Source organism: Heterodontus francisci, chromosome 8 (assembly GCF_036365525.1).
Source record: "Heterodontus francisci isolate sHetFra1 chromosome 8, sHetFra1.hap1, whole genome shotgun sequence".
NCBI lineage: Eukaryota > Metazoa > Chordata > Chondrichthyes > Heterodontiformes > Heterodontidae > Heterodontus > Heterodontus francisci.
Genome location: NC_090378.1, coordinates 82,817,920 through 82,842,034, shown reverse-complemented (window position 1 = coordinate 82,842,034; position 24,115 = coordinate 82,817,920). Strand labels below are relative to the sequence as shown.

The following is a 24,115-nucleotide window of genomic DNA, read 5'->3' as shown; positions in this document are numbered from 1 at the left end:
TCCACGGGGTCATCACAGTCCAGTTTGAGTCCTATCTTTTCCTCATCTGATGTCTGCAAAAGCATATTTTCTTTTAGTGCTCAGGAATAACTATGAGAGGGAACATTAGTTGCAGTTTCCTGTAGCTAATCCAAGGTAGCTGAGGCAGATTGTATTATACTCACTGCTGCCCTGGCTGGAGTCTGATAATTCAACAGAGACTAAGGTCCTAATCTGTGTGCCTCGGCTAGAGCTGTTAGACGGTTGCTTCAAATGTTAGTTTACTCTTTTTATGAAAAGAGCAGCTAACCATTTGAAGCCGAGGAAATCATAGGGCAATAGGAAGGCTGTTGAGCAGTGGTTGGCACATATATGATGGATGAAATGACTTCCTTTCATGTTGTGACTTAGATGGAAGTCAACTGTGAACTCGTGCTTGACTAAGTGAGTGGCAGTGCCCTCTGATTTGAGCTACTATCTCCACTTTTGAGACCATTAAGGTTCATTGCAATTTTTTTTTTTAAATCTTGATTTTAAAATGTTTTGGGTATGTTTCCAACTGGGCACTGACTCCCCTCATTGGAGACTTGTCTCTTGACTTTGACAGTGCTAAATACTCTGCCTCACGACACTAATTGCTGAATCTTTGTGCTTTACTGCAGAATGAGGAAAAGGATCCCTTCATGTGTTTGGGCTTAGTTGCACCTTTAGAACTTAGTAAATTGTAGGATTTAATGTTGCTTGAATAGGGAGGGAAGAAAGATAGAATGAATAAAATCTAGACTATTTGAAACTATGGCTTCATATGATCTAAACTTTGTGTTATTTGACTATAATTAAAGGGCGTTGTCTTAATGAAAATGTGTCAGGCAAACAGAGAAGCCACAAGTATATTCTCATGAAGCCATGCACAAGTGACTACTGTTTTGAACAGTTTGTGTAACTCTTTCATAAATTAACTCTTTTCCTGACTACCATCTCCCCTATATGGTAATATGGTTCAGACTAGTTTCAACATAAATTTTGCAGAGCAACTTTATCTTTAGTCATCTGTAAGTTGTCAGATTCTTTTGTATTTTAAAAGTTGACAGACTTCAAATTGGTACTTGCCTGGGAATCGCTGGGACAGAGGGCCTTTAGCTTAGTTTGTTCACAAGTGGTAAAATTCGTCTGTGTTTTACATATCCTACTTAATCACATGATCTATTACACATCTTACACGAGAGGCTTCCTTGGTTCACAATTTACATGTGGGTCAGACTGCTTCTGAATGATATGTCAAACCAAATGATCAATAGTGTGCTTGGGAGGTTCTGAACATTACTTCTCTTTATAACGGATGTCTTTGAGCTACTTGTTCTGAATAACCCAGCTCTAGGACATTAAATTTGGTTCATTTAATGTGTAATAATAATTGAAGAACTGATTTTCTTTTTCCTTAAGCCAGACTGTACTTCTCATCCATCTGCAAGATGAGTTGAATAAATTCCTTTGTGACTCATCAATCTCTGTAGTGACATTGATTCCTGCAATAGTAACGTAGACAAAAGCTTTTTCAGTTAATTCCCCTGATAATGGGTGGGTAAATGCATGTCCTTGGCAGTATTAAACAAAACATGGTAGAAGGCGCGATCCATGCTTCTCTGCTCAGTTAGTTTGCGTCAACTAGAGTGACGGCGAGAATGCTACAATTGGCCTGGCATTAACTTACTTCAGTCAGAAGGTTTTGAGTTCAAGTCCCACTCCAGAGACTTGAGCACAAAATCTTGGCTGGCACTCCAATGCAGTATTGAGGGAGTGCTGCACTGTTGGAGGTGCTGCCTTTCAGATGAGACCAAGGTCCTGTCTGCCCTTTCAAATTGATTTAAAAGATCCCATGACACTGTTTCAACATTCATCTTGACCAATATTGATCCTTCAACCTACATCGCTAAAACACATAATTTGGTCATTGTCACATTGCTGCTTGAGAGATTTTGCAGTGTGCAAATTGGCTGATTTGCTTCTTACTTTACAGTACAGTGACAACGCTTCAGAAGTTGTATGTAAAGCGCTTTGGAATGTCGTCAAGTTGTGAAAAGTGTTATATAAAATGCAAATATTTCTTGGTGCCCATGAGTTTAGGAGAGAGGGAATAAAATTGGAATTTTATCACTCTTAATTGCTACCTAGAAATTCCTGTTTAACAGGATTGAGGTTGTCGCGAGTCCTCTTCATTTAAATATTTTGCTAACTGGTACCAGACTTACATGTGAACAATGGCCATATTGACAAGGGTTGTTGATGCCTTCTGGAGAAATGGGAAGAAAAGCAAGGCAAGAAAAAGGCACTTAAAAGCATATTCCCCTCTGTTTACAAAGTGGATTTTGAATTCCTATCAATTCAGATTTTGAGGCAAATTCTTGCAAGGCTTCACTCAAGCCATATTCATAATCCTTGAGCAGAGTTTGAGACCGGCTTCACAATTGTTGGGTAAATTTGATTTTAAATGTCTAAAATGCGATGTTTTCACTTGCAGATTCCATACTCCTCATCGTCTCCTGGTACATATGGGGTACGTATATGTTTTCAGCATGTTTTGCACAGTACGGATGTTTGTAGATGAAAAATTCTAAGCCTCCTGGAGATGACCTGAAATGATTGTGGGACATTTCAAACTGAAGTGTCTGTCGTTATTGTCGACCCCATTCCCATAGGATGACACAGAGGGAAGTACAGTTGGTAAAACGTTCACTGCAGTCCTGGGTATTGAGGGAGATGATCAAATTGGCAAAGCAAGAAAAAGATGGTGTACTTCTGCCACCAACCAAAGAGAGAATACTTTGGAGATTGTTTTGCACAAGCACCTGAATTGCCATTTATGGTTTAATTTGCTGGAATGCACTCCCTCTCTCCGCCCCCCCCCCTCTCTCCGCCCCCCCCCCTCTCTCCGCCCCCCCCCCTCTCTCCGCCCCCCCCTCTCTCCGCCCCCCCCCTCTCTCCGCCCCCCCCTCTCTCCGCCCCCCCCCTCTCTCCGCCCCCCCCCTCTCTCCGCCCCCCCCCTCTCTCCGCCCCCCCCTCTCTCCGCCCCCCCCCCTCTCTCCGCCCCCCCCCTCTCTCCGCCCCCCCCCCTCTCTCCGCCCCCCCCCTCTCTCCGCCCCCCCCCTCTCTCCGCCCCCCCCCTCTCTCCGCCCCCCCCCTCTCTCCGCCCCCCCCCTCTCCTCCGCCCCCCCCCTCTCTCCGCCCCCCCCTCTCTCCGCCCCCCCCCTCTCTCCGCCCCCCCCCTCTCTCCGCCCCCCCCCTCTCTCCGCCCCCCCCCTCTCTCCGCCCCCCCCCTCTCTCCGCCCCCCCCCTCTCTCCGCCCCCCCCCTCTCTCCGCCCCCCCCCTCTCTCCGCCCCCCCCCCTCTCTCCGCCCCCCCCCTCTCTCCGCCCCCCCCCTCTCTCCGCCCCCCCCCTCTCTCCGCCCCCCCCTCTCTCCGCCCCCCCTCTCTCGCCCCCCCCTCTCTCCGCCCCCCCCCTCTCTCCGCCCCCCCCTCTCTCCGCCCCCCCCTCTCTCCGCCCCCCCCTCTCTCCGCCCCCCCCTCTCTCCGCCCCCCCCCTCTCTCCGCCCCCCCCCTCTCTCCGCCCCCCCCCTCTCTCCGCCCCCCCCCCTCTCTCCGCCCCCCCCCTCTCTCCGCCCCCCCCCTCTCTCCGCCCACCCCCTCTCTCCGCCCCCCCCCTCTCTCCCGCCCCCCCCCTCTCTCCGCCCCCCCCCTCTCTCCGCCCCCCCCCCTCTCTCCGCCCCCCCTCTCTCCGCCCCCCCTCTCTCCGCCCCCCCTCTCTCCGCCCCCCTCTCTCCGCCCCCCCTCTCTCCGCCCCCCCTCTCTCCGCCCCCCCCTCTCTCCGCCCCCCCCTCTCTCCGCCCCCCCTCTCTCCGCCCCCCCTCTCTCCGCCCCCCCCTCTCTCCGCCCCCCCCCTCTCTCCGCCCCCCCCCCTCTCTCCGCCCCCCCCCCCTCTCTCCGCCCCCCCCCCCTCCCCCTCTCTCCGCCCCCCCTCTCTCCGCCCCCCCCTCTCTCCGCCCCCCCCTCTCTCCGCCCCCCCCTCTCTCCGCCCCCCCCTCTCTCCGCCCCCCCCTCTCTCCGCCCCCCCCTCTCTCCGCCCCCCCCCTCTCTCCGCCCCCCCCTCTCCGCCCCCCCCTCTCTCCGCCCCCCCTCTCTCCGCCCCCCCTCTCTCCGCCCCCCCCTCTCTCCGCCCCCCCTCTCTCCGCCCCCCCCCTCTCTCCGCCCCCCCCTCTCTCCGCCCCCCCCTCTCTCCGCCCCCCCCTCTCTCCGCCCCCCCCTCTCTCCGCCCCCCCCTCTCTCCGCCCCCCCCTCTCTCCGCCCCCCCCTCTCTCCGCCCCCCCTCTCTCCGCCCCCCCCTCTCTCCGCCCCCCCCCTCTCTCCGCCCCCCCCCTCTCTCCGCCCCCCCCCTCTCTCCGCCCCCCCTCTCTCCGCCCCCCCCCTCTCTCCGCCCCCCCCCTCTCTCCGCCCCCCCCCTCTCTCCGCCCCCCCCCTCTCTCCGCCCCCCCCTCTCTCCGCCCCCCCCTCTCTCCGCCCCCCCCTCTCTCCGCCCCCCCCTCTCTCCGCCCCCCCCTCTCTCCGCCCCCCCCCTCTCTCCGCCCCCCCCTCTCTCCGCCCCCCCCTCTCTCCGCCCCCCCCCTCTCTCCGCCCCCCCCCTCTCTCCGCCCCCCCCTCTCTCCGCCCCCCCCTCTCTCCGCCCCCCCCTCTCTCCGCCCCCCCCTCTCTCCGCCCCCCCCTCTCTCGCCCCCCCCCTCTCTCCGCCCCCCCCTCTCTCCGCCCCCCCCTCTCTCCGCCCCCCCCTCTCTCCGCCCCCCCCTCTCTCCGCCCCCCCCTCTCTCCGCCCCCCCCTCTCTCCGCCCCCCCCCTCTCTCCGCCCCCCCCCTCTCTCCGCCCCCCCCCTCTCTCCGCCCCCCCCTCTCTCCGCCCCCCCCTCTCTCGCCCCCCCCCTCTCTCCGCCCCCCCCCCTCTCTCCGCCCCCCCCTCTCTCCGCCCCCCCCTCTCTCCGCCCCCCCCTCTCTCCGCCCCCCCCCTCTCTCCGCCCCCCCCCTCTCTCCGCCCCCCCCCCCCTCTCTCCGCCCCCCCCTCTCTCCGCCCCTCCCTCTCTCCGCCCCCCCCTCCCTCTCTCCGCCCCCCCTCCCTCTCTCCGCCCCCCCCCCTCCCTCTCTCCGCCCCCCCCTCCCTCTCTCCGCCCCCCCTCCCTCTCTCCGCCCCCCCTCCCTCTCTCCGCCCCCCCTCGCTCTCTCCGCCCCCCCCTCCCTCTCTCCGCCTCCCCCCCTCCCTCTCTCCCGCCTCCCCCCCTCCCTCTCTCCGCCTCCCCCCCTCCCTCTCTCGCCTCTCCCCTCCCTCTCCGCCTCTCCCCCTCCCTCTCCGCCTCTCCCCCTCCCTCTCTCCGCCTCTCCGCCTCGCCTTCCCCTCCGCCTTCCCCTCCCCGCTTGAAAGCTTTCAAATCCTGCTTGTTGACTGACCACCTTTGCATACTTCGGCTCTAATCCAGGGAAATCATCCACATCAGTATCTCCAAGAGACTCACCAAACAAGTCATTTACCTCGTCAAACTAAAAGCATCAGGACCACTGAATGCAGCTAGAAGCCAGCTGAATAACCAAACTCCACAGACTGTATATTGTTTTTTATGAACTCTAACTCAACCAATCTACCTTTCCCCACTCTAATCTATGTTTGTGTGTGTGTGAGAGTGAAAGTAAGCATGTTGTTTATTATTTTATTAGTTCGGTTTAGGTACAGTAAAGGTAACTTCTTTGTTAACTCGAAAAAACCTGTCTGATTGATTCTTGTTATGATCATAGCTAGTAAGTAATAAAACACGTACTGAATTGACCAGTAAATCCACTTTAAGGAAGAATTAAACCTGTTGTGGTCTAACAAGCTGAGGGAAAAGAGGGAAGCCCTTCAACTCTTCCTCACTTGACCATAACACAAATTTGGGGGCTCATGTCTGGGATCAAACCCAAAGACAAACAGGAAGTTGGAAGTGTGAAACCAAATTGATCCCTGTCAATAATTTTAAAAACTTCACTAGAGGTTTTCGTCTGGTTTTCAGTGCAAAATTACTAAAATGTCCACCTTCGAGGCCAGTACCTTCCTAGAACAGAGTGAAGTAACTTGGACCAGGTTAAAATCCCTATGTGTTGAAGAATTGAGGAATGTAGTTGGGCAATTAGAGATTACTATCTGTCCAAAAGCTAGGAAGCCTGAAATACTAAAACTTTGGCCAACCATTTTAAAATTGACACTGAAGAACCCGAGACAGGCATAGAATCTGCAACAGACTAAGTAATATTAGATAAGGTACAACTAGAACAGAGGAGACTAGAATTAGAATTCCAGAAGGAGAAAGAGCAGAGAGAGTTACGGGCAGAAGGCAGGGGAATGGAACTGAGGGAATTGCTCTTTCAGAGAGCCAGTGCGGACACGATGGGCCAAATGGCCACCTTCTGCACTGTAACAATTTTGAAAGTTTCGGGAAAGGGAGAAAGAAAAAGCTTTCCAGAGAGCGAAAGAGGAGAGAGAATTCCAGGAAAGGGAAAAAGAAAAGGGAAGAAAGGGAAAAAGAAAGAGCTTTCCAAAGGGAGTTAAGGCAGCTTGAACTGAAAGTACCCAGTGAAGGCACTGCTAGTGAGGGAGTTACCCGTAGCTCAGGACTGGGTGCTGAGCTCTTCAAGTTCTTCCACTTGATACCAAAGTTCAATGAGAGGGATGTGGAAGCATTTTTCATCTCTCTTGAAAAGCTTACAAAACAGTTGAAGTGGCTGGTAGACAGCTGGACTCTGTTGTTGCAAAGCAAGCTAACAAGGAAAAGTCGATGAGGTTTATTCACTGTTGCCTGATGAGAGTTCTTCAGATTATGAGATGACTAAAAATGCAATCCTGAGTGCATATGAACTAGTACTGGAGGTGTACCGACAAAAGTTCTGAACTCTCCGAGAGCAGCCGGAATAAACTTACATTGAGTTTGAAGGGGTTAAGCAACTCGCTTTCGACTGATGGATACAGGCACTTAAGATATGAGTCCACCTATGAAAACCTTAGGTGATCCTCCTCGAGTTCAAAAACTTGCTTCCCTTTTCTGTAAGAAACCACATGGTGGATCAAAAGGTTCCAAGAGCCAGGCAGGTAGCAATCCTGGCTGATGATTATACACTTATTCACAAGCCCTTACACTAAGGGAAACACTTCAGTAGTCACCTCCAAAAACCTGAAAAGGATGGAAGGTGGGAGGGTGATAGAGGATGAACAGCAATGAGCGAGAAGGGAGAGCTGGAAACACAGAAGGCCCTCCTCAGGCCAAAAAGGAAGGTGCTGAGAACAGGAGTGGCGCCTGGAAGTCTGTATGTTTGCATTGTAACAAGGCAGGTCACCTTCTAGCTGACTGCTGGAAGTTTCAGGGAAAACCTATAGGTTTACTCAGGCTGGACTGGACCATGCAGTAAAACCCAGTAAACCTACTGCTGAGATTGCGGGAAAACTTAGCAAAATCCCTGAGAGTTACCAGGATTTTGTGTCTGGAGGAAAAGTGATATTGTACCCCTCGAGTGAGGTGAGTAAGCCCATAGTCACACTTCAGGATACAGGGGCCACCCAATCCCTTCTGCTGGGGTAAGGCATGACCTTTTACCCAGAAAGTGCATTGACTGCTAGAGTGCTAGTAAACAATATCGGCAGAAAGTATATGCCCATACCTTTATGCTGGTTGCATCCTAAGTGTGACCTTGAATCAGAATTGGTAACTGTGGGGATTGTCTCTAGTTCACCTGTGGACGGGATCGACCCACTCCTGGGTAATGATCTGGCGGGGGCAAAGATGATAGCTTCCCCAGTGGTTTTAGAGAGACTGTAAGAGGTCAGGGAGTCATGCAGTTGCAGGAGAAGATCCCCGGCATTTTCCCTGACTGTGGTGATCTGGTCCAGGACCAAACAAGCTCTGTCAGAGGAGGCTGAACTGGCACTGCAGACAGATGACCCTACTGTCTGGTTATCTGAAACCTCCTTTGAGAAGTTAGAGGACTCAGAGGATGGTTTAAACAGGTCTTTCTTGGTCGAGGCTCAGCAAGCTGACCCAGGGTTAAAAAAGTTAGCACAGACTGCCCAATCTGAAGCTGAAGCAGAGGGAGTCCCAGGGTGCTACTGTTTAAAGGATGAGGTGCTGATGAGGAAGTGGAGACCTCCTCACAGATCTGCAGATGGAGAGTGGACAGTGGTTCACCAGATCATGGTGCTGCTGAGGTACCGTAGGGAAATATTGAGAATAGCCCACGACATTCCAATGGCTGGACATGTCGGTATCAGACAGCATTTTCACTGACCTCAACTCCACAAGGATGTGGTGCAGTTCTGTAAGGCTTGCCACATGTGCCAGATTGTGTGTGGAAGCCTCAACCTGCAATAAAACCTGCTGACCTAATTCCCATACTGGCTTCTGGGGAAGCATTCAGCAGAGAGCTGGTAGATTATGTGGGCCCCTGCCGAAAACAAAAGGGGGCTACCAGTATCTTCTCAACATTATGGATGTGGCTACTCAATTTCCAGAGGCTATCTATCTCTGCCAAGGTAATGGTGGAGGACCTAATCCAATTCTTCACCCGATATAGGCAGCCTGCCAAGATCGAGTCAGATCAGGGCACAAATTTTATCTCTGGTATTTTTCAAAAGGTCATGGGTAATCTGGGCACAGCCCAGTTAAAGCCCTCGGCCTACCACCCACAGTCACAAGGGGCTTTGGAGTGGTACCACCAGACCCTAATGACAATTATCAGGGAATACTGCCATCAGTAACCCCATGACTGGGACAAAGGGCTGGGATTTCTTCTGTTCGCTACCAGAGACTCACCTAATGAGTCCACTGGCTTTCGTCCCTTTGGATTAGTTTATAGACACACAGCGAGAGGTCCTCTGAAACTAATCAAGAAGAGGTTTTTGGGACACGGACAAATCTTCGCTGTTAGACTACATCTCCATGTTCAGAGAACGGCTCACGAGAGCCTGTGCGGTGGTTCAGGAACACCTAAAGACCTCCCAGACAGCTGTGAAAAGGCTGGCGAATAAACATGCCAAGGCCAGGACATTTCTGCCTGGAGACCATGTGTTAGTGCTATTACAAATACAGGGAGAACCATTGAAAGCATGGATCAGTGGCCCCAACAGAGTAATAGATAATTAGCCAGGTGAGTTATATAATTGACACCCCAGATTGTAGGAAAAGGCAAAGGCTGTGCCACAACAGTATGTTAAAATGGTATCGCAGTCAGGAAGGGACAAACCAGCACAAGTCTGTCAGGAAAGAGGAGGGCGAAAGGGACAGTAAGGACAAGTTAGAGGGAGGCCTGGAGGATTCTCAAATCGAATCCCCTACCGTACAGTTAGCTAACACTGAAATGTTAGGGAAATTAGACACTGTACTCTCCTATTTAAACGCAGAACAGAGAGGAGACCTAGCAAGGCTGCTCACACATTTAAAGGGATCTGCAAGGAAAAACCAGGGTGCACAACCCTAACCCTACATGATGTGGATGTAGGAGAGACCCCTCCCATAAAACAAAATCGCTCTGTTCCAGGAAACTGACACAAGTTTGGGAGGAAATTCAATATATGTTGGAGCACAAGCTGATTGAGCTTGTTGAGTTCTCCAGTTGTCCTGATGCCCAAACCTGATGACTCAACAAGGCTCTGTATTCATTACAGAAAGGTTAATGTAGTGACCAGAGCTGACTCCTACCCAATTCCCTGCCTGGAATACTGTATTGATAGGAGTAGAAAACACCACCTACATAACCAAGATAGAGTTGTTAAAAGGACGCAGTCAGGATCCCTTAACCACCTGAGCTAAAGAGATCTCTGCTTTTGTCACCCCCCAGATGGCTTTTTCCAGTACTGAGTGATGCCCTTTGGATTAACAAATGCAGCAACCACTTTCCAAAGGCTGGTGAACCAGGTAGTGGCTGGCCTACCCAACTGTGTAGTGTATCTGGATGATCTGTTAGTATATAGTGACACCTGGGGGGGAACCACCTCGATCAGTTAGATGCCCTCTTCCGAAGGTTACAGTCAGCTAACCTCTTGGTAAATCTTGCAAAGAGCGAGTTTGCTAAAGCCCAAGTAACCTACCTAGGGCATATAGTGGGTCAAGGGAGAGTGTTGCCCAGAGAAGCAAAGGTAGAGGCACTGATGGATTTTCCTGTCCCCTCAATCAAACGGGAAATATGATTTTTGGGAATATGTGGGATTTACCGCAAGTTTGTCCCAAACTTCAGCACCATAACCACCCGACTGACAGACTTAATTATTGGAAGAAGCAAACGTAGTGTGGTCAGGGAGGGGCCAAACAGTTTTAGAAAGGCTGAAAGCCTTCTTAACCAATGAACTGGTGCTGGCAGCTCCAAACTTTTAACAGACCATTTAAAGTGGCAGTGGATGCTGGTGACCTCGTGTACGTGCCATTCTGTTCCCCCCTCTCTTTCTCTCTCTTCCCCCCCCCCCCCCCCCCCCAAACAGCGTGCGCGGCCTCCCCCTCCCCGGCGCGCAAGACCCCCACCCGCTCCCCCTCCTGTGCCCCCTTTCCTGCCCCTCCCCCGCCGTCTCTCGCGCACTGTCTCCCCCTGTTTGTGTCTGTCTGTCATATTCCGGCTACATTCCAAAACCCTGTTGGAGGAAATCATCCATGTCACTATCTCCAAGAGACTCACTAAACTCGTCATCTACCTCTTTAAACTTAAAGCCTCAGGACCACTGAATTCAGCTAGAAGCCAGCCAAATCACCAAACTCCGCAGACTGTATATTATTTTTATGGACTCTAACTCCACCAATCTACCTTTCCCCTCTCTGTAACCTATTTGTGTGTCTGTGTAAACCTCTAGTGTATGTGTGAGAGTGAAAGGTGGCGTGTTGTTTATTTAATTGGTTTGGTTTAGGTACAATAAAGTTGACCTTTTTTTGTTAAACTTGAGAACCTGTCCGATTGATTCTTGTTATGATCATAGCAAGTAAGTAATCAAACACTTACTGAATTGGCCAGTACATACACTTAAAGAAAGAATTAAAACTGTTGTGGTCTAACAAGGAGAGGGAAAAGAGGGAAGCCCTTCAACTCCTTCTCACCTGGCCGTAACACTAACCTTAATTCTTGAATTGACCGCAGCAACATTTAATATGTTGCTGATTTGCTGAGTGATGTGCAAAATGCTGAACTTGGAAAATATTTGATATTGGCTCCCATAGAACAAGGAGTCTTCCCCATAGCAAGGGACCATGAGGGTGAAACAGTGGGGTCTGCTGTTACAGAAGGGGGCTGTGAAGTTAAAACTAAGCAAATGGTGATGTTTCAGCAATATTTTTAGTTGTCGATTAAAGTCGACCTGTGACCAGGGACTAAGGCTGCTTACAGTCTAGAAACAGGCAAATTTGACATTGTTTGGAAAGACCCTTCTGTTTCCTTTTGAGCTCTCAGAAACCCCTTTAAATTCAGTAGACTGCTTTCTAGTGTTGTATTGAGAATATATGGCAATGCACCAAGCCCTTAGATCAGTGTGCTTATAGCAGCATAACCCACTGCAGATTGCAATAATTCAATCCTGAGGCTGATGTGTGTTTTGTTCACAGGGGCCGCCTGGTGGTGGAGGTCCTCCAGGAACACCGATCATGCCAAGTCCAGCAGGTACAACTTTACCCTTGAGTCTCTCAATATTGCTGTTAAAATCTTAAACACATGCTAGTCTTAACTACTTCTCAAGATTTCATGTGAAAGCAGGTGCTGGTAACACATTTTAGCAGAATGACTGTCCTGTTAGGAATCCCTTTTCTAAAAGAAAAACAAAGCCATGTCTGCTCCCCCCACCGCCCCCCAGTATTTTTTCTTCAAACAGTAAATGCTGATCACACAGATTTGTCACTGACTGGGAGAAGGCCAACAGTATGAGATAAATAATTCTCTGTTGATGGGTTCCCCCATGTGTTGGACTCTAAGTATTCCAAGCTAATGCCCTCAATTATGTCACCAGCACTTATTTTGTGGTTTAATTACTTGTTTAATTGTACATTTAGATAAATTAACCTTTTGATCCTAAGCAATGTTTTCTTAAAAGCACACTGCGAGCACAATTACAGTTGATACAATTCCGAAATGAGTTATAAAATTTTATATTTTTCTCTGAGCTGTCTGTTTAACTAATGCTGAATGAATTGTACACGAAATTGGTCTGGAAAGTCTCTGAAGGACCATTTAGATTATTTTCAAAATCATAATTGGTTGTAGAAAACAAAATTCACCTAAGAACATGTCTGAATCATTTTGTCAACCAGATTGTGTGGTCCAGAGCTTTTGGGGTAAAGTGCCTGATTTTACTTAGTCTGGTATTTTTCTGTGTTTAATAAATGCATTTATGAATGAGGTTCAAGTGATTGCTCAGTGGTGCTTGGTTTCAGTAATGTGATTCCCATTAATTACTGGTCTATTCTAATTTTATAGTAGTAAGACTGCACCCCTCATTTGTTATACCATTAACCTACTTGAAACATTTCAGTACCAAGCACATCAGGAACAAGTGACTAGATGCTACACCAAGTTCAATTCATTATATTAGAAACTGACTGAATTTTACAACTTTTGTTCCCTCAAGGGTTATGATAATTTAAAAATCCCTTTTTAAATCTTTAAGAGGGGCTATGAGGAGAAGGTCTGAAAACATAAAGGAATGGACTTTGGCAATTCTGTAGTTTGGGATGCATTGTTGACTTGAGTTCCTTTAATTGGGCTCCCTCATGGAGTTTAGTAATGATTAAAAGCTAGTTACCATCAGTTCTCAATTTAAAGGGGAAAAAAATGAAATACTAAGAGTGAACACAGTTCCTAACATTTTTAGGAGAGATCCTGATCTCTCCAAGACAGGTCCAATATCCAAAATCTGGCTGTCTGAAAACTGGACATTTTTGAAAATATTTAGATGCAGCAATAGTTTAGTGTCAATTGATCATAATTATGTGAATTAAACTTGAAAAGACTGAAGATACAGTTTTTTATAGTATCCTCCTCAAAAAGTAATGTTAACTCAATGCTTCTCAAGTTTAATTTTCTCTTTCAGTCAATCTCTACTTGACTTGTTTTAAAATTGTGAATTTTGGCAGCGACTGGCGGATTCCCCCACCCAACACCCCCACACTCTGTCCAAGGGTCAGGCTCCAGTCAGCTGGGAATCCGAGGTCATGGTTATCCTTGGCCTTTAGCTGACCTGGAGGGCGGTCACCAGCTCCATGCTTCCGAAATCTATGAAAATCTGACACTGTCTCAGTCCTTAGGGTGCCAGGTTTTGGATATCGGACCTGTAGAAAGTTGGGTAATCTACACCATCTTGTACACTAACATGGGTGATCATGCTCTGTAGTTCAGCTAGAGACTGAACTGGTGACAAGCTTAAGTTATCTATAAGCTGCAAGTTCAGCAGTGTTTTTTGTGGTGCACAAATAGCTGAATTATACAAGTACAGGTACACAAATCACTAATAGTAGCAACCCATGTTAATAATGCCATTTTATAAAAGCATGCAAACATTCATTCCTAGAGAGAGATTTGCAAAGCAGAGAAGTTGCGTTAAACTTGAATAAAATCTTAGTTAGCCCACACTTGGAATACCATGAAGTTCTGGTCTCCATGATATGAAAGGATATAGAGGCACTGGAGGAGGTGCTAAAGAGATTCACAAAGATGTTACCAGAACTGGGATGCTATATCTGTCAGGAAAGATTGAACATGCTGGGACTCCTGGAGAAGACTGAGGGTGACCTAATATAGGTATTTAAGATTATGAAAGGATATGATGGGGTAGACGTAGAGAAGATGTTTCCATTTGTAGGGGATACCAGAACTAGGAATCGTAAGTATAAGATAGTCATTAACAAATTAACAAAATTCAGGAGAACCTTATTTACCCAGAGAGCAGTTAGAATTTGAAACTCACCATCACATGGAGTAATTGAGGTGAATAGTATAGATGCATTTAAGCAGAAGCTAGATAAACAAGATGAAAGGGATAGAAGGATATGTTCATGGGATTAGATGAAGGATGGGAGGAGGCTTGAGTGGACCTGTTGGACTGAGTGGCCTGTTTCTATGCTGTAAATACTATGTAATGAACAATGTAATCAAAACAGACTATTTCAACATTTAAATGATTTGCGACTCGATAAAGGAAAATCTTGGTTTTAAAGGACACTTGAGACCAAGAAACAAGGAAACTTCCTGTGCAAGTGTCACATGTTTAACTTGTATGAAATGGAGGTGCTGACTTTTTTTTGTCTTCCTCAAATACAGATTCAACGAATTCCAGTGACAATATGTACACAATGATTAACCCAGTGCCACCCGGAGGAAGCCGATCAAATGTAAGTGTAGTTTCTGCAAGAAAGAGAAAACGCCAACTGGGGAAAACCCCTTGATTCATCACAATTCACATCACAATGGAAACAAAAATGCCAACTTTTTCCTTGCTTTCAAGTATGGTACATAAAGGATTAAAACAATGCAATTAATTGGAAAGATAAAAAGAATGAAATAGACAATTCTGAACTTACGCAGCAGGCCAATTGGTATCTGGAAAGAGAAGAGATGAATGTTTTTGGTGTCATCTCTTCATCAGAAGTAACAATTATTTGTGTTCAAGGTTTTGTCTTCTCAACCTTGTTCATCACCAGAGTCTCATTGTACTCTTGGGTAGCCACCCTAAGCAGATTGTTTGTCAATTGTCACTGAACTGCATCAGCCATAGAAATTGAGAGCTCATTTTTATTAAATTTTCCTTTTTTTTTTCTCCAGTTCCCACTGGGGCCTGGCTCTGAGGGTCCAATGGGTGGAATGGGAGGAATTGAGCCCCATCACATGAATGGATCATTAGGTGAGTTGCCTTCATACCAGAAAAATAAAGGGAAGTCTATGCAATCAGCATTCAAACTGAGGTCTGTTCAGGAGAATAGAAATGGTTCTAACTAAGAGGGCTTCTAATTCCTCGAGTAGGAAGGAGGTACTGGAGTCAGGTAAGGAGAAAAATTTGTGAAATATTAGAGTGATAGAGTTATACAGCACAGAAACAGGCCCTTCGGCCCATCGTGTCCATGCCAGCCATCAAGCACCTATCTATTCTAATCCCATTTTTCAGCACTTGGCCCGTAGCCTTGTATGCTATGGGTTTCAAGTGCTCATCTAAATACTCAAATGTTGAGGGTACTTGCCTCTACCACACCTTCAGGCAGCGTGTTCCATATTCCAACCACCCTCTGGGTGAATTTTTTTTTCCTCAAATCCCTTCTAAACCACCTGCCCCTTACCTTAAATCTATGCCCCCTGGTTATTGACACCTCTGCTAAGAGAAAAAGTTTCTTCCTATCTATGCCCCTCATAATTTTGTACACCTCAATCAGGTCCCCTCTCAGCCTTCTCTGCTCTAAGGAAAACAACCCTAGCCTATCCAGTCTCTCTTCATAGCTGAAATGCTCCAGCCCAGTTAACATCCTGGTGAATCTCCTCTGCACCCTCTACAGTGCAATCACATCCTTCCTATCGTGTGGTGCCCAGAACTGTACTCAGTGCTCCAGCTGTGGCCTAACTAGCGTTTTATACAGCTCCATCATAACCTCCCTGCTCTTATATTCTATGCCTCGGCTAATGAAGGCAAGTATCCCGTATGCCTTCCTAACCACCTTATCTACGTGTGCTGCTGCCTTCAGTGATCTATGGACAACTACACCAAGGTCGTTCTGACCCTCTGTACTTCCTAGGGTCTTACCATCCATTGTATATTCCCTTGCCTTGTATGTCCTCCCAAAATGCATTGCATCACACACTTTTCAGGATTAAATTCCATTTGCCACTGCTCTGCTCATCTATATCGTCCTGTAATCTAAGGCTTTCCTCCGCACTATTTACGACACCACCAATTTTCGTGTCATCTACGAACTTACTGATCGTACCTCCTGTATTCGCATCTAAATCATTAATGTACACTACAAACAGCAAGGGTCCCAGCACCAATCCCTGCGGTACACCACTGGTCGCAGGTTTCCAATCGCAAAAGCAACCCTCAACCATCACCATCTGCCTCCTGCCACTAAGCCAATTTTGGATCCAATTTGCCAAATTGCCCTGGATCCCATGGGCTCTTACCTTCTTGACCATATTCTCCCATGCGGGACCTTATCAAAAGCCTTACTGAAGTCCAAATAGACTACATCAACTGCTTTACCCTCATCTACACATCTATTAAAGTACATTCACAGTGTACCTCAGTGAACCTTGTGTATGTTGTTGGAAACAATGATGGATTTTTTAGCAATATTTTTCCAATATGGTCTTGTATTGTCAGATATATATAGTAATATGTAGAAGAAAGGCACATTTTTAACTACTTTTTTTATGTTACTCCCCTCAGGCTCAGGAGATATGGATGGGATCCCTAAGGTACAAGTCCAGCTTTAATCTTTAATACAAAGCGTAATACTTAATATAACTTAACCTAACAGAAGCTCCGAGATGAAGTGGTTCTTTGATCAAAACTGAAATTGGTGAGGAGTGGAAAGTGAGGTAGGGGGGGGTTTGTGGGGAGAGAAATATTAATTGTTCCATGTTGATAAATGCTGCACGCTGTAGAAAAATCCACAAGCAGAAGTTTGGTTCTTAGGTCTACTAATTTAATCTTCTACATGAGTGTATAATGTTCAATGCATCAAACTCATTCAGGACAGCTGGTAAAAGTGTTTTCTTTCTGTAGGTAATGCATGTGAATTGAACAGTTAATGGACAAATTTACAATTTGTTTTGCATAATCTAAAGAGGATAATCAAGTCAATCACTTTAACATACATTCATTTTTCAGATCTTGCCTACATGTTACAGCTGCCTAAATAATTATCATCTGGTTTACTTAGGCTGTGTTTGCTGACAATGTGACCACTAGGTGCCGCAGTACTGGCACATGCCGAAATGCAGCCTCATTGACAGACTACGATGTCTACGATGTTCAGGCAGCTGCCAGTAATAAAGATGGCGCTGCTTAATTTAACACAAAAATTGAACCCAAACCCCCTCACCCCTCAATGTCTGCAATCGCTACCTCCAACTCCCCCTCGCCCCACCAACAGTACCCTTTCGCGGTCACTGCTTCTGTTCCCTGCTCCCTCGAGTGATTGCGACCTCAATCGCCACATTCAGTTTCCTGCGCCTGCCTTCTCGACACTCCATCCCGCTGTTCTCACTCACGCCCGACTGGTCGCCGTTCCTTCTTGCTGCACACTCCATGCCTTGCCACCTGGAGAAGCGGTGGGGTGGGGGGGTTGCAGGGGGACAGAACGGAGAGCTAGCAGCAAGGCAGGATGGAGCCGGGAGCGGCGAAATGGAGCAGCAAGCAGGCGGGAGCGGGAGAGAATGATGGGAGGGAGCGGAGATGAGAAGCGGCAATTGAGGCGTTGATTGTGGGAGGGAGCGGGGATGAGATGCGCCGACTGCGGGAGGGTGCGGGGATGAGAGGCGGCGACTGCGGGAGGGTGCGGGGATGAGATGCGGCGATTGCGGGAGGGTGCGGGGATGAGATGCGGCGACTGCGGGAGGGAGCGGGGATGAGATGCGGCGACTGCGGGAGGGAGCGGGGATGAGAGGCGGCGACTGCGGGAGGGTGCGGGGATGAGAGGCGGCGACTGCGGGAGGGTGCGGGGATGAGAGGCGGCGACTGCGGGAGGGTGCGGGGATGAGAGGCGGCGACTGCGGGAGGGAGCGGGGATGAGAGGCGGCGACTGCGGGAGGGAGCGGGGATGAGAGGCGGCGACTGCGGGAGGGAGCGGGGATGAGAGGCGGCGACTGCGGGAGGGAGCGGGGATGAGAGGCGGCGACTGCGGGAGGGAGCGGGGATGAGAGGCGGCGACTGCGGGAGGGAGCGGGGATGAGAGGCGGCGACTGCGGGAGGGAGCGGGGATGAGAGGCGGCGACTGCGGGAGGGAGCGGGGATGAGAGGCGGCGACTGCGGGAGGGAGTGGGGATGAGAGGCGGCGATCAAGGCCGCTTTCCAAAACTCGTGCTAGAGGCCGACATCCCTTTGCGTGATGATGTGTTGGCATGCATGCCCGCGTTAGTACTGACGAGCTGGCAAAGCTCAGGTGCATTTTGTGCGTGCACACAGATAAATGCGTTCCGCACATGTGTGCAGTTTGGACCACAGTGATGATGTCGTTGCTTGGCTGTATTTGTCAGGGGACAGTGTTCCGTTAAATGTACAAACAAATTCATCTCCCAAAAGGACCCCATGTTGATTTACTTCCTTTGTCCTGACCACGTGCTGGGGTGGTGATATGGCTTCCCCATGTGTAATCTGAGTCACAGCATACTTTGGTTATATAAAGTCTGCACAAAATTCTCTTCAGACTGCAGCCAGGGAAAAGGAGGTGGGGAGAAAAATGAGAGGGGTCCGTGACTACATTGAGGAGCAGTAGTGATTAAATGATGAAGATAATGGTGTGACAAGGAGGCAAGAATGCGAGAAATTAAAGAAATAAAAGATGTATACAAGACCCAGAGGATGTGTGAATGACTACAACAGAATAGAAATGGGAGCAAAGTGTGGAAAATCTGGCAAAATGGAGAAAGCTCCTGTTGCCCAGGAATTTGTTGGAGGATAAAGAGAGGGAGATGTCAAGGGTGCTGATCATCCCAGGCATCAGCCTACCACCTCCCAATCCCCAGAAACTTTGGTGCCCCTGCCCTACATCGCCAGCACCTACTGTCTGAGTGTGTAATTGGGAGCTGTGGTAAATGTCTGGAGTTGTTGAAATCAGTATTCTGTCCAGATGAATGCACGTGTGTAGTCGAAAGATGAGCTTGCGTGTAGGCGGCCAAGGACAGAGAAGTCGGAATGAGAGTGAGATGGAGAATTCGGGTGGTAAACAACCAGATTTCCCATGCTTCACTTTTACACAGCTTCTGGATCTCATTTTATCGTTTGTTTCTCTAATTTCTCTCAATATTGCCTCTCTTTGTCTTTCACCATCATCACAACTGACATTTAATCATCTGTCCTCCACCTCATCATAAACTTCTCTTTTTCCCTTTTTTCTTCTCCTTGCCTTTTCCCTGCCTCTGTTCCTCCTGTTCATCTGTAAGATTTTCCACTTCTGATGAAAGGTTATTGACCTGAAATGTTAGCCCTACGTTCTTATCTCCACATGTTGCCTGAACTACTGTTTGTTTCCAGCATTTTTCTGTTTTTATTTCCGATTTCTTGCATCTAGTGTTTTGGATGCTTTTGTCCCTCTGGACCATCCCGATTTGGGAATGGGGACAACCAGCAACTCCAGGGGTCACAACCCAAGGGTTAGGGGTTGCTGATGTAATCCAGTGACAGACTTTTAAAGGTCTAACATCTGGCCTCTATTTTTATTAATTTAAAACACAAACCCTGTCCAGAATATTGAGTGGCATTGCACCTTTCTCTCTGTGATGTACCATGTGATGAGATTAAAATCTGGTCAACAGACAAGCCGTACATTGAAAGCAGTGGGAGCGACACACATCATGTCGAAGGCATAAATTTACAACTTAACAAGGATGTGTCAGTCACTGAAATTTAAAGTTGTCATTTAGCAGCTGTGTGGCTTTGGGCTTGCTTGCTATATCTAATATGCTAGTTGTATCTTTACAGGGGAAAATTGCCCTTGTTTTATTGACAGTGAAATTATTTAATTTCCAGAACTCTCCCAACAACATGAGCAGCATTACTAATCCTCCAGGCACTCCAAGGGATGACAGTGAATTAGGAGGCAATTTTCTCCACTCCTTCCAAAATGATAATGTGAGTATTGTGTGAATGTTTGAGAAAAGGACTTAATACAAATAACCATGGCAGATTTTGCTTTGTGTTATTTTTACTAAAAACAAAGCTTTATATCACCTTTTCTGGCATATTTGTTAAAATATATGTCTTTAAAGTTAAAAGATGACAGTGTTTGAAGGTTGATGCTACCTGTATAAACCTGGCTTTGCACAAAACTGTCTATAATGAAGATGATAGAAGTAACAAAACATTTGTCTCCTTGAACACTTCTTAACTGTGTGGCCAATATAAAATTCTTTCAACTAAAAACCTAAAACTGAGCAGAACAGGAAGGCCCTAAATTTGATTTTTCAATCTGTGCAGAGGTGGCAAAAGGAGAGAATCCCAGGTTAAAGAGGAGAGAAAGTACATGCGTGTGGCTGTAAGGCAAGAACACTGAATAGGTCATAGAATTTTACAGAACAGGAGACTATTTGGCCCATTGAGCCACTGTCTGCTCTCTGCAAGAACTGTCCAATTATCCCTGTTCTCCATACCCTTTTTAATTTTTTCTTTTTTTCCAAATATTTAGCCACTTCCCTTTTTAAAAAAAAAAGTTATGGATTCAGCTTCATTTCATCTAGTGATCTCAGAAAATTCTACTTGCAGGCCAGTCATGATTATTAGAACCCACATTTTCTTAAGATGGATTGATCCATCCTGTGTAATCTTTTACTTACTGATTGACCAGTGAAAGTGTTTTTTTTCTCCGATTTACTTTATCAAAATCACTCTGTTTTGAACACTTCTTTCAGATTGGCTCTTAACCTTCTATATCCTAATGAAAAGAACCCCCAGTTTCTCTAGTTCCTCCCAAGAAGTGTTGTTAGTGCCTGAAGAACCAAAGCACAACATGACTCGTTACCCTTGTGTGGAAAGAGTAAGGCAAGAAAAATGCAGATGGTTAAAAAAAAAATCCATTATAAATAGACATTTGTTTTAATTCCTAAATGCTGCCAGTTTTCCCTGCTTATGGGAACACTCTTTTCAAAGATCACAAAAAAACAGTACTGTTCCTAGATGAATAAGCTGGGAATTACTTAACTGTAGATAGAAATGAGTAAATTTCCAAGAACAGTCAGCTGGGAAGAAAAAACTTAATTAAAAAGAAGTGATTTTAGGTTTCAGAAATTGAAGATCCAAGTGCCTCAGTAAAAGTGCGCTAAATTGCTGATCTCAAGCATGTCTTTACAGGGAGCTGTGAGTGGAAGCCCAACCTTGGTGTTGGGGGTGGGGGGGGGGGGTGAAGGACAGAGAATGGGAGGGGGTTATGGGAAGGTTACAAATTATTCTCGTGCTGCTGGCTTGGAGCTCCTGCCACTCATTGGCAGAAACACCTTCTCTCGGTGTCAAGGAAAGAGGAAACTGTCTTTAAATGAAGTAGTTACTCCCTCCACGGCAGTGGGGATTGAATCTTGTAGTTTAGGGGCTGAATAGCCTGTGTCAGCAAACTATCTTTGCAGATCTGCCATGTTTAGTAGAACCCAGATTTTCTGAAATGGTCTGGTATAAGATGTCTGGTTCCAACCCATGTAATCTTTGTCACTTTCTTTCAGTATTCCCCCAGCATGACGATGAGCGTGTGATTTTTCCCCTTCCCCCTTCTCCAGGACCAGAATGACGAGACGGCTGCCCTCTGGAAGATTAAAGAACGTATGCAAGAAGCAGTTCAACGTGTTGACGAGGAACTGGGGGCAAAACCCCAATTTTGAGTTTCACGCAATAAAAAGGCTGAACTTCTTTTATTCCATAAACATGAAGGACAAAAAAAAAGATTCAAGACATAAAACCCTTCTCCTGGAAGGACTGTACGTTACACATCGCATCTTTTTGAAGCAAAGAAAAAAATGTAAACGCCTATAGCACCCGAACAGACTTCCTCTGCTTCATCCTCTGAACCCGTGTATTTTCGTGCTGAACTGAATAAGGCGCTAGTCTAGGTATAAGATCCGATGTTGTCCATATTGTAGCCATTTTATCTGGGACGTTTACACAATGTGGTTTACTTTCGAAGACCCTTTTTTTGGTGGCGCAGATTATTTTTTCTTGCTTCTGTGAGCCCTCCCCTCCAGTTGCAAGGTGTTAATCAGTGGCTTGTTCCATACCTGTGTAGCTGAACGATGATTTGCGCAGTGGGTTCCAGTTTGAGAGGATTGTATATCTTTTTCCCACCTCCCGCTATCCTCCCTTCCCTCCTTCCCCGCGCCCACACGTACATATACACCTCGAATCTGGATTGGTTCATTCCTCTGTTACTTACCTTTATCGATCCAGAGGAAAACTCTGTACGCAAGAAAGAGACAACTGCAGACACGTGATTGAGAGAGAGGAAGATAAACAGTTCTAGTGGCACTACGATCGTGCTGGGATCTCTGTACAGTTACACACTACCTGTAGATGGTCTTTTGTTTAAACCCACTTCTATACAATGTGTATCAAGTTATGTAAAATATTATGTTGCCTGGACAACCCTTGTGCTGATTCTTGATAACATTGTAGCTGTTCTGTGTTTCTTACCTTGTAGTCTGGTTATAAAAAAGAAAAAAAATTCTACATTGTAGTTTTGTGTTCAATATTTGTTGCTAATGTTTTATTGAGGGATGTTTTTTCTGCACCCCTTTACAGAGTTTTCAGGAACGTCAACTGTGTTTATTGTGCTGACTGCAGGTTATGGGATGTTAACATACTTTGTTTTTGTTTTTTGGGGGGTGGTGGGGGTTGGGGGAATAGCAAGATCTTTCTAAATGAATTGCCTTTTTAGATGTGTTTAAAATCATTCTAACTGTGTTTAGCTGTAGAGTCGCTGAACGAGTATGTATATCTCCTATTTGCAGTCAGATTGGAACATACTGATGAAATTTTGGTGTTTTGCTGTAGATTTCGATCTCCAGGAAATTGTGCATTTTAAACTGAAAAAAAAAGACAAGTCTGGCAAATGTAATTTTACAAATTCGCTAAATTATTGTCTTCATTGGGATGGTTTTGAATGAAACGGTTCTTTTCTCCAACGCTGTAATAAATATAAACATAAAACTTAATTTTGATTCTTTTCTGCTAACTTGTTGACCCTTTGCTGCCTTAAGGATTATTTGAGAAGTATCGATAAAAATCTATTCTTCCTCTTAAAACAATTTTAGTAAAATTAGAAGTTGCCATTGAAATAAATTCTCGTCTGTATTGTGTAGAAAAGTGAAATGCAGTATGCTGCGGCAGAGCTGGATATGTTTGTTTGAAAAGGGAGCATGCTTTCAGATGTTCATGCTAGTTGGAAAGGTTCTGTGTCACATCAGAAAAAACTCAGGAACCTTTACCTGAATAAGGCAAAGGCAATTACTTAAAGTAGGAAGCTGTGGAGAGTGCATAGTAAAACTCTGTGGGTTCACAGTGGCTCAGGTCAGCACACTGCACTTTTACCTATGTAGCCATGAAAACCTCTTCTGTCTGCTGGTTATAGCCTCACCTCAATTTGTAGGGGGTTGTTTCTACAGCACAAATTGCCTGAATCAGAAGCAAAGTTTGGCACACTCAAAGGCCCAGGATAGTATGGGAAATGGAGATCTCAAATTGATACAGTAAGGGATAGCATTCTGTGGTACAGGCAGAACAGTGGTAGTGGTAATCAGAATCTTTATCCTTTTTTTATGTGAATAGTTTGCGATGTTTGAGAAACCTGTTAAGGTGCCATATAAATGCATTTTGCCTTTCTTTTCCACCAGTCTGATGTAGGAGTGTTTGTTGATGGTTGCCTGAGAGAGAAATGTATTGTTCTTGTGCAATAACATTCCTCATCTGGAGTGTCAAATTTCACATCAAAACACGGGAAGGTGCAGTTGAATGGAATAGGGAGACAGAGTTTACAATAAATTGAAAACTACAGAAATTAGAAACTGGAATAAAATGGACTGGTAACTAGCTTCAAGTTTTGACTGACATTCCAATTTCCCATCTCTTGGGTGAAATGCAGATTTTTGCCTGGTGATTTGGCCCATCACGTCGATATTTGTACTAGTATTTCACCTGGATGTATTTACCATTTCCCTGCTTTTCCTCTTGTAGCCTTTTGTATTCTTCCTTCTCAAATCCAATTCATTTTTAAGTGACATTATGAGCTCTGCCTCAATAAGCACTTGTGAATTATTCCATTATTTAATTTAAAGAAAAGTACTTTTGTCTGTGATCTTGGTTCTCGTGTTAATCCTGAATCTGCAGCCCATTACTGATCTGTGAACCAGTGGAACCAGGATTCCTTCATTTACCTTCTCCA

The 24,115-nt window shown here is 46.8% G+C and overlaps 1 protein-coding gene across 1 annotated transcript in view; it reads left to right on the top strand.

The window, feature by feature from the left end:
* The window catches only part of ssbp3a (single stranded DNA binding protein 3a), a 193,363-nt gene extending 170,474 nt beyond the window's left edge, over positions 1-22,889 (top strand). The window contains exons 8-14 of the mRNA XM_068038075.1: positions 2,470-2,533; positions 11,612-11,666; positions 14,316-14,386; positions 14,817-14,895; positions 16,426-16,454; positions 19,729-19,830; positions 21,462-22,889. Coding sequence (XP_067894176.1) covers positions 2,470-2,533; positions 11,612-11,666; positions 14,316-14,386; positions 14,817-14,895; positions 16,426-16,454; positions 19,729-19,830; positions 21,462-21,563 — 502 coding nt within the window. The 3' untranslated portion in view covers positions 21,564-22,889. The remainder of the gene's footprint in view (positions 1-2,469; positions 2,534-11,611; positions 11,667-14,315; positions 14,387-14,816; positions 14,896-16,425; positions 16,455-19,728; positions 19,831-21,461) is intronic.
* The last annotated feature ends 1,226 nt before the right edge of the window (positions 22,890-24,115 follow it).